The sequence below is a fragment of the Colletotrichum scovillei genome (assembly GCF_011075155.1).
Source record: "Colletotrichum scovillei strain TJNH1 chromosome Unknown Contig00004, whole genome shotgun sequence".
Lineage (NCBI taxonomy): Eukaryota > Fungi > Ascomycota > Sordariomycetes > Glomerellales > Glomerellaceae > Colletotrichum > Colletotrichum scovillei.
Window position 1 is genome coordinate 248,942 of NW_023336262.1, and position 13,162 is coordinate 262,103.

At 52.8% G+C, this 13,162-nt stretch overlaps 4 protein-coding genes across 4 annotated transcripts; 1 reads left to right on the plus strand and 3 right to left on the minus strand.

The window, feature by feature from the left end:
- Nucleotides 1-18: 18 nt before the first annotated feature.
- HER10_EVM0010543 (anthranilate phosphoribosyltransferase) lies at nucleotides 19-2,084 on the minus strand. Its single transcript, XM_035479999.1, has one exon. It carries the CDS (start codon nucleotides 1,356-1,358, stop codon nucleotides 111-113), a length of 1,248 nt encoding a protein of 415 aa, XP_035335307.1. The 5' UTR covers nucleotides 1,359-2,084; the 3' UTR covers nucleotides 19-110.
- Nucleotides 2,085-3,216: 1,132 nt separating this feature from the next.
- Nucleotides 3,217-5,864, plus strand: HER10_EVM0005542 (diacylglycerol kinase catalytic domain-containing protein). The gene is made up of 4 exons (XM_035475155.1): nucleotides 3,217-3,912; nucleotides 3,980-4,036; nucleotides 4,102-5,120; nucleotides 5,215-5,864. The coding sequence occupies exons 1-4, from the start codon at nucleotides 3,744-3,746 to the stop codon at nucleotides 5,566-5,568; spliced, it is 1,599 nt and encodes a 532-aa protein (XP_035334950.1). The 5' UTR covers nucleotides 3,217-3,743; the 3' UTR covers nucleotides 5,569-5,864.
- A 1,650-nt stretch (nucleotides 5,865-7,514) lies between these two features.
- HER10_EVM0013239 (uncharacterized protein) lies at nucleotides 7,515-8,256 on the minus strand (the record flags this gene model as incomplete). Its single annotated transcript, XM_035482603.1, has 2 exons — nucleotides 7,515-8,066; nucleotides 8,197-8,256. 2 exons carry the CDS (start codon nucleotides 8,254-8,256, stop codon nucleotides 7,515-7,517), a joined length of 612 nt encoding a protein of 203 aa, XP_035335520.1.
- A 1,094-nt stretch (nucleotides 8,257-9,350) lies between these two features.
- On the minus strand, nucleotides 9,351-9,782 carry HER10_EVM0008085 (uncharacterized protein; the record flags this gene model as incomplete). The annotated part of the gene is made up of 2 exons (XM_035477619.1): nucleotides 9,351-9,698; nucleotides 9,756-9,782. 2 exons carry the CDS (start codon nucleotides 9,780-9,782, stop codon nucleotides 9,351-9,353), a joined length of 375 nt encoding a protein of 124 aa, XP_035335134.1.
- Nucleotides 9,783-13,162: the final 3,380 nt, after the last annotated feature.

Sequence of the window (13,162 nt, forward strand, 5' to 3'; positions counted from 1 at the left end):
TTGTGTTGAGGCCGTGATGTTCCATTTCCTTGCTATCCTTTTTATTTTGGCTGACCCCTGTCATCACACTTTTTGTCATCATGGTCTGGCACCCTCTATCTACACAACCTCTACTGACTGAAGCTGTTCGTGACGTCGACGAACGCCTTCCACTGCTTCCAGGCCTCACCGCTCTTGACAGCCCAGCGCGCCCTCCGCACACCTTCCTTCCAGCGACCTCCGCCAGGGCCCCTTTCGGTAATCACCTGGCCGTCGTCACCTGGACCCATGTTGCTCGTCTCGGCCTCGCAGATACCCGACGTGACAAACAGCGTCGCGGCGTTCATCAGCACAAACTCGAGAATGGGATCGTCGTCGGCCATCTCGCCCGCCAATATCCTCCTCAGAATCTCGGCATTCTCAGCCGGCTCTTTACCGGGGGACACGGTGTTGAGGGGGTGCGTTCCCAAGCCGAAATCGCTCGGCTGCACCTTGAAGTGATCCGCCACCACTTCACCGCCAGCCGACTCGCTGAGCCTCCAGACCAGCGTCGGACCCGCGCAGCTGACCTCGTCCAGCTCCTCCTCGCCGCAGATGATCATGGCCTTTTTCGAACCGCTAATCTTGAGGGCCTCGAGGAAGACGGGGCCGAGCTCCTTTCTCGCTACGCCAATGACGCGGGCCTCGAGAATATCCTCGACAGGGTTCGCCAAGGGACCGAGGAGGTTGAAGATTGTCCTCCAGGGGAGTTCTTTGCGGATGGGCGCGACGTAGCGCATGCCCGGGTGGAAGACGGGGGCGAAGAGGAAGCCGTAGTTTGTGGCGGCGTAGACTTGTGAGATTGTCTCTGGGGAGACGGCCATGAGGACGGGCGGGCGGGGCTGCATGTTGTTGACGAGGTCCGCGGAGCCGGACTTGGAGGTGCTGGCGCGGTTGCCGTGCTTGGCGACCAAGAGGAGGGAGGAGGCGAGGATGGAGGCGGTGGTGCTGATGTTGAATGTGTTGTGGGCGTCGCCTCCCGTGCCGACGATGTCGCACAGTCCGCCGGCGTAGGTTCCCGCGCCGAGATTCTTTTGCTTGACCACGCGAGAGAGATCGTCAAAGTCAACCTTGGCGGCGGCGCGGCGCATGTAGTGCGCGGAGCGGGCCATTACGTCGGCGCGGCGGTCGAGGTTGGTGAAGTGTAGGGCGATGAGGAGGGAGGCGGCCTGGGTGTCGGAGACCTGGTGGGTGAAGAAGTGGGAGATGGCCTCGGCGATCTCATCGGCGCTGACGGCGAGGCCGGCGTCCGGGACGGGCCAGAGTTTCTTGAGCAGCGGTTTGATGTCGATGAGTGGGAGGGCGGCGTCGGACCCCGCGACCGGAGGTTGTGAGGCCATGGCGGGGTTGAATTTTGTGTAGACTTTGGTTTTGTTTCTGGGTTTTGACGAGTTGGAGTGTTGAGGATTGCTGTGATACTGTTAGATGAGATCAATTGGCTTCCAAAGGGATGTCTTTACTTATGAATTAAGTCACTGAGAGAGCAATGAGATGTGAGTCAAGGCCCTTGAACAATGAGAGAGGTTGTTCAATGTGAGAGCCCAAAATCAATGTGAGCAATCCGCTATCTGGAGCGGTACCGAGGTACGTACTGCGTATCTTCCTGCTAAATGAGCGAAAGAGGTTGCGGCCCACAGCTGATTGGTCAATTATTGCCTGATTTAGACGGCACGGGGGAAGCTCATTGGGTGTGCATTCAGCTGGGCTACAGTGCTGTCGCCAATAAGGGAATCTCCGCTCCCGCTACCTACGTTGGAGGGGAACATACTTGTAGGCAAGAAAAGTATGGGTAAAGTGAAAGCTTAGGTAAGGCAGGGGGAAGTTGTGTTATCCGCAATCTAATAGGCATTTTAGTAGAATTTGGCGATGAAAGACGATGAATGCCATTCTCTTTACGCGTAGGTTTTCGATGTTTGCCCCGCGTGGAGCGTTGAAATTCACCATCGCGCGGATTGCGGTACGTACTTACTCATGTCTGACTTGCCTGACTAAAAGGCAATAAAGGCATTGTGCGGCTGTGCCCTTGTTCGATTTCTGTTGTCTTCCCAGTCGAGCTTGCGTCTTCTCTCTCCTTCTTGTCAAATTACTTTCGGCCAACGCAATGCAAAGAGGCGTTTGGACTTGCAGCATGAGGAACGCGCAGCCCGCTCGCCCATCGTCTGATGAATGGTTCACCAAGGCATACGACTTTCTCTTGCACGCACGACCACTGTTTCCGCCCTGGATTGAGGAACCATGACATCAGCAGCTTCATACCAGACACATACACTCACTACCTTAGAAGCCACCAGAGAGGCTTACAGAACGCAGCGAACGCCAGCGCAGCCAAGGCGGGAGAGTCGGGCATCGCGCAAGCTGTGTCGCCGGTGTTCTACAGTCAGTCGTCCGGTACCTGACAGACTGACAGTGAGTGGCCGGCTTACTCACACCACCAAGACGGTTGGACAGACGTGTCGCATTGTTGGCGTCCATTCCCCCTCAAGCCACTCCTAGATAAGGTGTTTGGTCCGACCCTGGCCTGCTGTACCTACCTCGATTGGGATGTCTACATCACCTCCCGTCACCTGTCCAGCCTGACTTTACGGGGAGTTACATCCCCAAAGGCACCTCACATGCCAACCTCACAGGCTCACAGTGCCTCCCAAACCCGAACATCTCGGTTTCCATCGACGCCCTCTCCTTGAATGGTTGCATCTATCCGTACCTACGGTTGCATCACGAGTGTGATGTGCGTCCGGGGGAGCACCTCCGCCGTGGTCAGGCGGCCGCTACGGGCGCCGCGGGCTCCTCGCATTGCCTTCAGGTTCTGGGCGGGTGGTGAACGGTAACGGCTTCAGTATCTAACGTGCTGAATACCTTAACTCGTGGCCAGCTACAGCGCGCATCCGTGCCATGCAATTCTCATGGTGCCAGGTTCTTTGGTGTTGCGCGTTCCTGCTTACCTTATCGCTGTTCTGCTATCAATGCCAACCACATTAGGGAGGTACACGAGTTGCCACGTAAGTATGTTGTAAAAATGAAGTAGTGCCCTATCCGAAGCAAGCGCGACTGAGGTTCAATCTCCGATTCATCCGTGCTGCCGCTGCCGGTGGATGGCCGTGCCATCCTTCCTGCAGCAGCAGAACAGCGTCGGCTTGGATGTTTTGTACTGTTGTAACTTTCTTTCCTGTTGCTTGTTGCTTGTTGCTCCCCCCCTGGCATCGCTTCAATTCTTTGCTTGGGCCTACAGGCTTCACACAGTAAGGTACCTTGCTGCATACACCAGCACAACTAGCACCAAAGGTCGATTTCCCTTCCTGGACTTCAGTCCTCCTTCGTCAACGACGGGCCTCGGGACGTGCTCTTAGCCTCCGACTAACCCAACTCCCTTGCAACTATTCCTATTCGGCTTGCGCCAACGCCCTTCTTCCCAAGTTCCTCCTCCGGCTTGGTACAACGGCGCAGTAATAATTCACCTTTATCCTCTTCTTCTCTTCTCTTTCCTCCTGCAACCCCTGGGAGCTTGTGACCACCCCATCAACAGCACCCGCCGTAGCGTCCGTTACCAACAACTAGTCAACGACTGACTACCATGTCTCGTCGCGACATCTGCTAGCACTGACCGATCTCCTTTTGCATCTTCGTCACCTTCGCTCGCCTATAACTCTGTCTCTCGCCGGACGTGAACGGTCTGTTCCGCCAGCTTCTACTCGTCTGTCGCTTATTTCACCCTTGCACACTTCACGATGGCCACCCTCGCAGGGGAACACAACACGGCCCCGAACGGGACCGAGTCCATCTCCGAGTCCTCCCAATCCTACGGCAAGCCCGCCTCTAGAAACGGCCCACCAGAGACGATCAAGGTCGACGGCAACAAATCTTTGACTCTAACCTCGGAGAATCTCCTTCTGAATGGTGTGTGGGAACCTGCAATATACCTACCTCGTGGCGATGCGCTCGGGTAGCTGACCCCCTTTCAAAGACCCAACAGCGAACAAAGCCAACCGGACTTGCGGTTTTGCTGGGTTTGGCGCATCAGGTCCGTTGTCGTCGACCTCCGCGGTCCCCATTCCCAGCTTGCTAACACTAGTCCGCACTATGCAGCACCCTCGATGCAAACCGTCCCCTTATACAACGTCCTCTGGGCCGAACTGACGGGAGAGACCCTCACGATCGACTACGCGAAACAGGCCGGCAAGCAACGAGTACAGGCTGCGAAATGGACTTTTACGGTTAACGATGCGGAGAGCCCGGATGTCAAGTCCTGGATCGATACCCTTATGAAAAAAGCATACGGCCCGGCGAAACTATGCAAGAGAGCAAAGGTCTTGGTTAACCCGCATGCCGGACCGGGAGGCGCGGAAAAGAAATGGCGTGTAGACGTCGAACCTCTGTTCAAGGCGGCGCGCATGCCCATGGACGTGGAGCACACCACCTACTCAGGCCAAGCTCTTGAAATAGCGCGGGAAGTCGACGTGAACGCGTTTGACACGATCGTTACCTGCTCTGGTGATGGTTTGGCTCACGAGGTATTCAATGGTCTGGGTCAGCGGCCCGATGCGTCCCAAGCCCTGCACAAGATTGCCGTCTCGCACATTCCCTGCGGCTCGGGCAATGCGATGAGCTGCAATCTTTACGACTCGTATCGACCGTCGATCTGCGCTCTTGCCATCATCAAGGGAGTTGAGACCCCAATGGATCTGGTCAGTATCACACAGGGCGACCGACGCACCCTCAGTTTCTTGAGTCAGGCCCTTGGCGTAGTGGCCGAGAGCGACCTGGCTACCGAACACTTGCGGTGGATGGGCGGCGCGCGCTTCACCTGGGGCTTCTTGGTCAGAATATTCGAAAAGAAGTGCTACCCCTGCGACTTGGCTGTAAAAGTCGAGATCGAGGACAAAGCGGGCGTCAAGAAGCACTACAAGGAGTACACGCGCAGCGCGTCGGCAACACATTCGGGCGCCAGCGAGCCTCCGAGAGCGGAGAATGCTGATGCTGTTTCGAGTCCTTTCGATGACCAGGAGGGACTGCCGCCTTTGAGATTCGGCACCATCAACGATGCTCTGCCGGACGGATGGGAACTGATACCCCATGACAAGATGGGCAACTTTTATTGCGGAAATGTAAGTTTACTGCCTCACCTTTCTTGCTGTCTGACTGGACATGCCCGTATCTTGGACATTGTCCCCCGAAAGAACTACGTACTGACCACCCCAGATGGCATACATGGCCGCCGACGCCAATTTCTTCGCCGCTGCTCTCGCCAATGACGGTCTGATGGACCTTGTCTGCATCGACGGAGACATGTCAGTCGGCGCCCAGCTGAGCATGCTAATGTCTGTGGAGAATGGAAAATTCTTTGATAACTCTTTGGTATCGTACCGCAAGATTTCCGCCTACAGGATCATTCCAAAGAACCAGAAAGACGGCTACATCAGCATCGACGGCGAAAAGGTGCCCTTTGAGCCCTTCCAGGCCGAGATTCACCACGGTCTTGGCAGGGTCATTTCGAAGCGTGGCAAGTACGAAGCCCCCGGTCCCCTAGGCTGGGAGAAGATGTCCCTACCCTAAGCGATCGAACCAGAGCTGCACAGGGAAGGGAGACGAAATGGGGTCTCCGGCTGTGATTGAGGTCGAGACGGCCAGCCACGATATGGCACGATGGTATTCCGGGCCATTAGCGAAAGGAGCAGAAGCGGAAGCGAAAGCGGAGTAGGGAGCAGTGATTTGTTTCTTCAAAAGTCGAGATACCCAGATAGAACAAGACGAGAAGAGCACAGCCGTCGTCGGGCTGAGCTGGAAGAGAAGGCAGCCAGGTTGGTAATAAGGACAGCCATTGGATATCACTGTATACTATAGAGTACAGCGTTGCACATAATACCTGATTTCTCTTTTTGGTTCCCACCACCGCTTCCTACGGAACAGAAACCCACGGGGAATCCTTGCATCAAAAATCACATGCCTCCCTTCTTTTTTTTCAAAATCCAATAAACGCCGTGTTCACCATTCCATGCAAAGACACGAAGCCAAGGGGAGAGCGCTTGAGCCCCCCCCCCCTCTATTGATCGTCAATGCCGCCCCATTCGTCGTCGTCCCCGTCCGCCGCCTCCGCCTCCTCGGTAGCCTTGTTCTCCGTCCACGGCAGCCTCTCGTCCTCAACCACGACCGCAGCCTTGGCTCGCACAGTCTTGACGGGCGACTTCTTGAGCGGCTCAACAAGCTGGCTCAGCTTCTTCGCAAACGCCATGGCCTTGGCATCCTTCTCCTCGAGCATCTCCAACCGATCCAGCTCGTCAACCCATATATCAAGCCCGTGCAGCCGCAGCCCGATCGGCACCTTTCTCAAATCGCCCTCGAGCTCAAACGGCCACTCGCCGTACACCTTCAGCAGCGCCTCCACCCTCTTTTCGTCGTATTCGCCCTCCTTTACCCATTGCAATCCCGAGGTAAACGTGCGTCTGACGAGGAGGAGGAACTTCTCCATGCGGAGGACGTCGATGTCCGTCCACTGCTTGGAGAGGATCTCCCAGAAGGCGGCGAGCCAGGTGGGCACGTCGTCGTTGCGGAGGCAGGCTGTCAGCGCCGCGAGCTCGGAGGCGAGGTTCTGTTGCGGGATGGGGCGGTCGCACATCCACATTGCGTAGAAGAGGCCCTTCCAGAGCTTGAGGGCTTCGAGGTGGGAGAGGGCGCGGTGGGAGCCGAGGAAGGTTTGGAGGGAGGTTAGGGCTTGGGTTCGGAGTTTGCGGTCTGTGGAGGTTAGAGGGAGGAGTTAGTTGAAGTGGTTCTGGAGGTTTGGGAGGTTCGCGACGGCAGAGTGGGTGGTTGCGATGCGACGGGTGACGAACCGCTGGAGGCCAGGTTCCTGATGAACGGCATGTTCTGTTCTTGAGACGCCATTGTGGCTGGGTTTATATGGTGGTTGAGCGAGGGGATGTAGCTCAATTGCGAGTGTCGCGGGTTCTTGACGTTGCGACGGGTAGGACTGTCGTTCTATGCACCGTCGGCGATGGGACTTGCAGGGCAGGGTGGGATGGGTTTCTCGAATAAAATTGTTGTTCACCGAGAAACTGCCCCGCCGATCCTCGGTGTATGAGGGTCCCGGGGTAACTCGATCGGGTGACCGCCTTTGAGGAGGTGGGGCCAGCGGTATGCAGGGGAAATGCGTGGCGTGTGGCGGTGCTGGTCTGGATTGTTCGGTGGTGTGGCTGTGTATTTGACGACGTTGGAGTCGTGGAGCCCTGGAGAAGGTACGACCCATTGATACCATAAATAGATGATCAGGAATTCAAGATAGTATGAGATGAGGCATCACGGAGAATCAGGAATCATTTTGGAAGCTTTGTAGTCAACTCATCGCCAGCTAGTGTTGTAATTCCTCTGTCAACGCGAGCGGCTCTCACTCCAGAATCATCAGTCCAAGCCAAGTCCTCCAAGCCAGAACATGTTCAAACTCCTCGTGCTGTCAGGTTTCCATCGTAGACCATCATTCAGGTCTCATTGAAAGATCAAAGTACTCGTTACGTCATGCTGCGCTCCCGATCGTAGCCGATCGAAGGAGAAGGAGAGGGAACACCCGAGGCCCTCACAATTCTGTCAACCTTCTTGCGAACATCCTCCAATTGAGCAAGAAGCTCCTTATTCTTGGCCACAGCCTCATCCAATTGAATTTGCTGTTTCGCCACCTCCTGCGTCTTCTGAAAAAGCTGTGCCTGCAAAGTCACCTGCTCATGCTGCGACTGCTGAATGACGGCGTCCTTGCGCTCGCTCTCCTTTCGGTAGTGATCAATGTGGCTGTAGTACTCCTGAGCCTGGGCATAGCTCGTGTGCGCCACATCGTAAGCGACCGAGATCTTTCTGCGAAGCTCGTCGACTTCGTGCTTGTTGGCTAGGGCGATCTTCTTGGCGCGGATCTGAAAGTGAGCGAGCTCGGAGAAGGCTTCTTCGCGGGAGGTGATGAGGATGGCGATGAGGTCCTTGCCTTTGAGTCCGCGCTCTTTGGCCTTTTTCTCGTCGTCGGCCATGAGTTGCTTGAAGAGCTTCTCGTGCTCTTTCTCGTCGTATTGGACGAACTGTGTGTATTTGTGCGTTGTCAGTGCTTGCTTTAGATTGAAGGACAGATTGAGCAGGTAAGGCGATCATCTCGATGGGGAGGTTTCCTCCAGGAACCCAGGGTGCTTGAAAACAAGTGGTGAAACTGACCTTGAGACCTTTGTAGGTCGAGGAATTGTTGTCGAGCATTGTAGTGCCGGAAGAAGCCATGAAATCGGTTGCTTGTGAGGATCGGTCTGAAGACGATCTGGTAATAGCGCGCTGCGCTCGTCTGACGGATAGGAAGTGGCAAACGTCTCAGCCTCAATGGTATGCCTTCCACCAGAAATGATCCTGAAGTCTGAAGTTTACTAAAGTTACTTGTGCTGGTCGTACAAAAATGCGACGTTGGGGATGATGGCTGGGGGCGTGGTACTGCTTTGAGTTCGTTGATGTTTGAAATGGGTACGACGCGCTTCAAGATTCGTGGTGTATTTAGAGGAAGGTACGACCGCGTAAAGAAAGAGGAATAGTTTTTGAGGGAAAAGGCGAGATACTGGAATCTGGATGGTATTCTAAAATGGAATATGCTTATCTTTCGGTCTCCAGGACCCCCGTACTGCATCAACAAAGAAGTCTTGCTACGTAAACAGAAAACAGACTCACCGGGAGGAGGAAAGTCTAAAGGGCGTCTTGTAAATCACCGGTGAACACGGCATCCGAGAACAGTCGGATCGAAACTACTTTCTTTGGCTAGATTCCATAGACACCTTTGCATGAAAACTTCAGTCTGCCCAGCACTCTATGCGCTAATTGGACCCAAAGTTATAGATTTGATACTGCTTTTTACCCAGTTCAAGTCGCTGCCACCTCGACCTAACAGAATCACGAACATAGAGTAGGGGCTCGCTTCGCATTCAGCCTCAACTCGATGATTATCATATCCGGATGAGACGACCTTCTCGTGGATCCAGCAAAGGACTAACCGCACCAATCATGCGATAAGCAATCATCACCTCCGGGCGTTTTCTGATGTTCAGAGACAGTAAATGGATGAGTGAATTAACATTTGCAGGCTGGATTCTCTGTGTCAGGCCATTTAGATTACTTGAGACCAACCCAGAGAAAGGACTTTGTTATCAATTGGCACGCACCATGGAGAGAAAAAAGTTCTATGCGCATTCACCTATATTTCTTAGACCCCATTGGTGGATGGCTCGTTTACTAGTACTCTTCTACCTGAAAGTCAAAGCCCAATATCCTACTGCTGAAACCGCTTCTGGTTGATGCAATGTTGGTATTTGTGTTGTTCAGTGGTCCTTACTTTATCTAGATGGACCAGGCATTCTGCCTCGAAGGTGAGGCGGAACCAGGGCCAGAAGGTGCGCTACCTTAGCTTTCTCGGCAGCAAGCTCGTTCTGGAGATCCTCGATCTCGCTCTCGTAATGCTCCTTACGGCGCTGAGCAGAGACCTTGTATTGTTCGACGGAGGAATTTGCCAGGGCGATTGCGTTCTGCGAGCGCCTGTGACAGCTATCTCTGAGGATAGCCAGCTCGCCAACATGTCTGTCGTTCAACTCTTTGACGACTTGTTGATGCTCCTTCTTGAGCTTTTCGAGAGAGATGGTGTGGTTGTCATCGACAACTACGAAGTCGTCTTCGGAATCAGACTTCTGTATTTCATGTTAGCACTAGCATAAAGGTACTGTCAGGATTGGGGGTGGTCTTACCACAGCTATGTTGCTGTTCTGAGACATCTTGACTAAGGTAGGCGATTGTTCTGGCTTTTTGCAATGCCCAGGGATTCTGAGGATCGTCGTTAGATTGCTTCTGTCAAAGATTGTGGAAAAAGGTCATGACCTGAACATACCTGTAAATGAACTGCTTGTAGGACAGTGAAAGAGACTGCGGGAGTGCAGAATGACGCCGAGAAAGGTAGGATCAATATCAGGAAGTGTGCGTAAATTAGCGGAAAGTTGCAAGAGCGTCAGCTTGTTGAGGAGGAACTTAATTGAGAGAAAGGGGCCCGGAGGAGGACTCTTTATACCTTTTGAAAGGTGAAGTTGGTGATGGGGACATTTCAGGACAAGGGTCCACTTACAACGTTGTCCTAATCGGGAGACAGTAGTGAAAGGGGCCATTTTACCAATTAGGGGTAAGCGGTGAACAGCATCGCGTCTTTCAGGAAAGAACGAACGTGAATCACGTTTCCCAGAGGGCATTAAGGGGTGCGTACATGTCCTTTGAGTGGCTGAATGCCCTCATTGTGGCCCACGGCAGACTTCTTGGATAAACCACATAACGAAGTCTCATGACAGACTGAGAAGGAGCACCAAGAGACACAATGGGGAATGGAAAAGCGAAGGTATTATCAGCGCTATTTCACAACACTGCTGGCTTAAACCAGCAAAGCCGACAGGCCAGAATCTCCAGGCATAATCATGGTACTTTTATAGAAACTAAGGTACCCAGTGTCAGCTGATGTTCACAACGAACCTGATCCCCAGGTTCTTGACATACCCATGTATGATGCATGGTAGATTTGATGTCACATTTGATCATTCCCATTGGGAGGGAAGGTCAAATATGGCTAATGAGCAAGGCTGCTGTGCGGTAAGCTCTGTTGTCACTTGTGTGTGGTAAAAAATGAGCAATTGATTGCGAAAATGCTTGTTCTTACTCAAGAGGGCGTTATATAGTGCCATTACATGACACTCCTGAGCCCCCTTACGATTGTTTGGTTTGACGTAAGCTTTGGGGGCAGTTTTGCTCAAAGGAAACGGAAGTCTTTGTGCTTTCCGTCAAGTTTCCCCAATTACACCACCCCCTTGATCAAGTCAAATTGTTCATTGAACCGCTAGTCCTGCAGAGTGAGTATGAAACAAATACTACAAAGTTGTACGAAGCTGACAGCCATGCGGCAAGAACTTATCGAACCTCCAGTATTGAAGTTGGAAAATTGATGTAGGAGGAAGGTGCGAACATCTAATATTTTGGCACCTGCCTTGCAAAAGGGTATTCAACGCGATGTGAACTCCCTCGATCAACAAAGTATCACAACAACGCGCTTTCCTACGAGGCTACCTTAAGTCGGTTGATGCGGTACGGAACAAAGATGATGCCAAGAGATATTTTCGACGAACATCCGCTATTCGCCAGGCTCAGTGACCACAGCACCGTATGCGCTGGAGCCGCATAATGACCGAACTGCCACGACCAGGCTATCTTAGAGCCCCAAAACGCCTGAAGTTCTATTTGATTAACTTCGCGTAAATTTCGTGGTTGTCGAAGCTTCTGCTCGCCCAGTGAAGAAAACAGTGACTCGCCGTAACGCGACTTTTCGAAAGAAATGTTGGGCATCCCCTAAGCAAAATCGCCAGGTCAAAAGCAAATTACCCCCTCTCAAGTAGTACGTCCAAAAGATATCAAGCACGAGGAAGAGATAGACTACACGGAGAAGAATCACCTGGTCCGACTCGGGAGCAATGCGCCGGACACATACGAGCATCCAGACTTGAAAATTGCCATTGCCCTTTGCCCGGGAGAAGGAGAGACCCCGTGATATCAGCAGAATATTGGCCGAGACATCACGGATGAACAAGGCACGAGCTTGAGTGAGATTATCACATGGAACAATTATGGCTTCATTGTAGAGCATTCTTCAGCTCGAGATGTATCATTCCTGGCTTCTTTGCCTCGCTGTTGATGATGTTTGCCGTCTGTTCTACTCCTGAGGCACGCCAGATGAGGGACGAATACGAACGCAATACAACGATTAGGGCTGGAAAATAATTTGTCTGAGGTTTTTCCGTTTCTGAAAAACGAACCACGTCTCGTTATCGTGCCTCGACCTGTCGTCACCGGGTAAAGGCAAATCTCAACTTCACACATCCAATTGTCAAACCGCGACTACAAGGACAATTCTATCTACGAGGCCAGTATTTTCATTATTTTACGTCTCATCGTTCTCGATCAGTCACTCAAGATTCCATTTTCCCGTTTTCTTTGGTGGCGTACGATTCGTTTTCCTGGATAATGACCCATTCATCTCCTCAGATCCCCCTTCGAGTCTGCTCCTTCTTCGACTGAAGCCTGAAGCCGCGTTTGTTTACTTCACCTTTCCGACTTCATCTTCTCACACGCGTCTAGGGCCGCACCAGATGCCTCATCCTCACCCGTGAGGCAGCAAGTCTACGCCCTGCGCCCATTTTGACCCTCCCACCTTGGTCTGCCCGAGATTTCTCTTCTTCCACCTCACATCCTCTACCCCCCAACTTCTCTCCCTCTTCCATCCTCGGGATCTTCTCAATTTTTGCTTCTTCTTCCTCTTCTCCGTCATCACGACACTTTCTCATCGACAAAGCAGCTTCGTCCAACAAGAGGCGACGGCTTCATCTCGCGATACGCGCCGCTCAGGATTCTGATCAAAGGTACGATATTCATCTTCTTCTCAATCTTCTTCTACTCGTCTCTTCCTTCCCTTCGCAAAGATCACTTTTTCATCTCCTTTCTCAAGACCTCGTCAGTCTGAGCAGTTGGGACCGATTTCTGGCTCCTTCCTCTTCAACTCACGCGTCTCACTCCCACCTTCCAACTTTCATCCCTCACGCGTCTTATTTTTTTTTTCTCGAAAATCAAAATATTCAGACCGCCCTCACGTGAGGGTGGGTGGTCGGGCAGACTCACTTGGCTGGTTTTTCCGTCTGCCACAGCTCACTTCCTCTTCCTCATTTTCTTCCTCTCACCTTTCCCTTTCTTTCTCTTCTTCTCAAATTCAACACCGCCGCCTTCCTGGCTGCCCACTTCGAAAGGTCGACCTTTTTCCAGCTTTGCTTCCATTCGATCCTCTTTTCTCTTCCTCTGCCCATTCTCTCACTCAACCTTTCTCTTCATTCCACCTCATCACAGCCATCTCATTATCGGCTCATTCTCATTTCTCTCGCCCGGATTGCTCGAGAATTCAGCGCAAGTTCTCATCTTAGCCTCGGGTTTTCTTTTCTCATCACTGACAAATATTTCACCCAGATCTTCCTCGCGATGGCCTCCTCTCCTCCCTCCGAGATCGAAGTTCCCAGCATGAAGCGTTGGCACAGCAGCAACATCATGGTAAGCCCGCAATCTTTTCATTTGCGTCCCG

What these genes read in the sequence shown, in the direction of transcription:
- HER10_EVM0010543 (XM_035479999.1), bottom strand. Translation starts at nt 1,358, where the DNA reads ATGGCCTCACAACCTCCGGTCGCGGGGTCCGACGCCGCCCTCCCACTC.
- HER10_EVM0005542 (XM_035475155.1), top strand. Translation starts at nt 3,744, where the DNA reads ATGGCCACCCTCGCAGGGGAACACAACACGGCCCCGAACGGGACCGAG. An exon ending in TGCTGGGTTTGGCGCATCAG is followed by an intron (nt 4,037 to 4,101) that starts GTCCGTTGTCGT and finishes CGCACTATGCAG; the next exon opens with CACCCTCGATGCAAACCGTC. An exon ending in GCAACTTTTATTGCGGAAAT is followed by an intron (nt 5,121 to 5,214) that starts GTAAGTTTACTG and finishes TGACCACCCCAG; the next exon opens with ATGGCATACATGGCCGCCGA.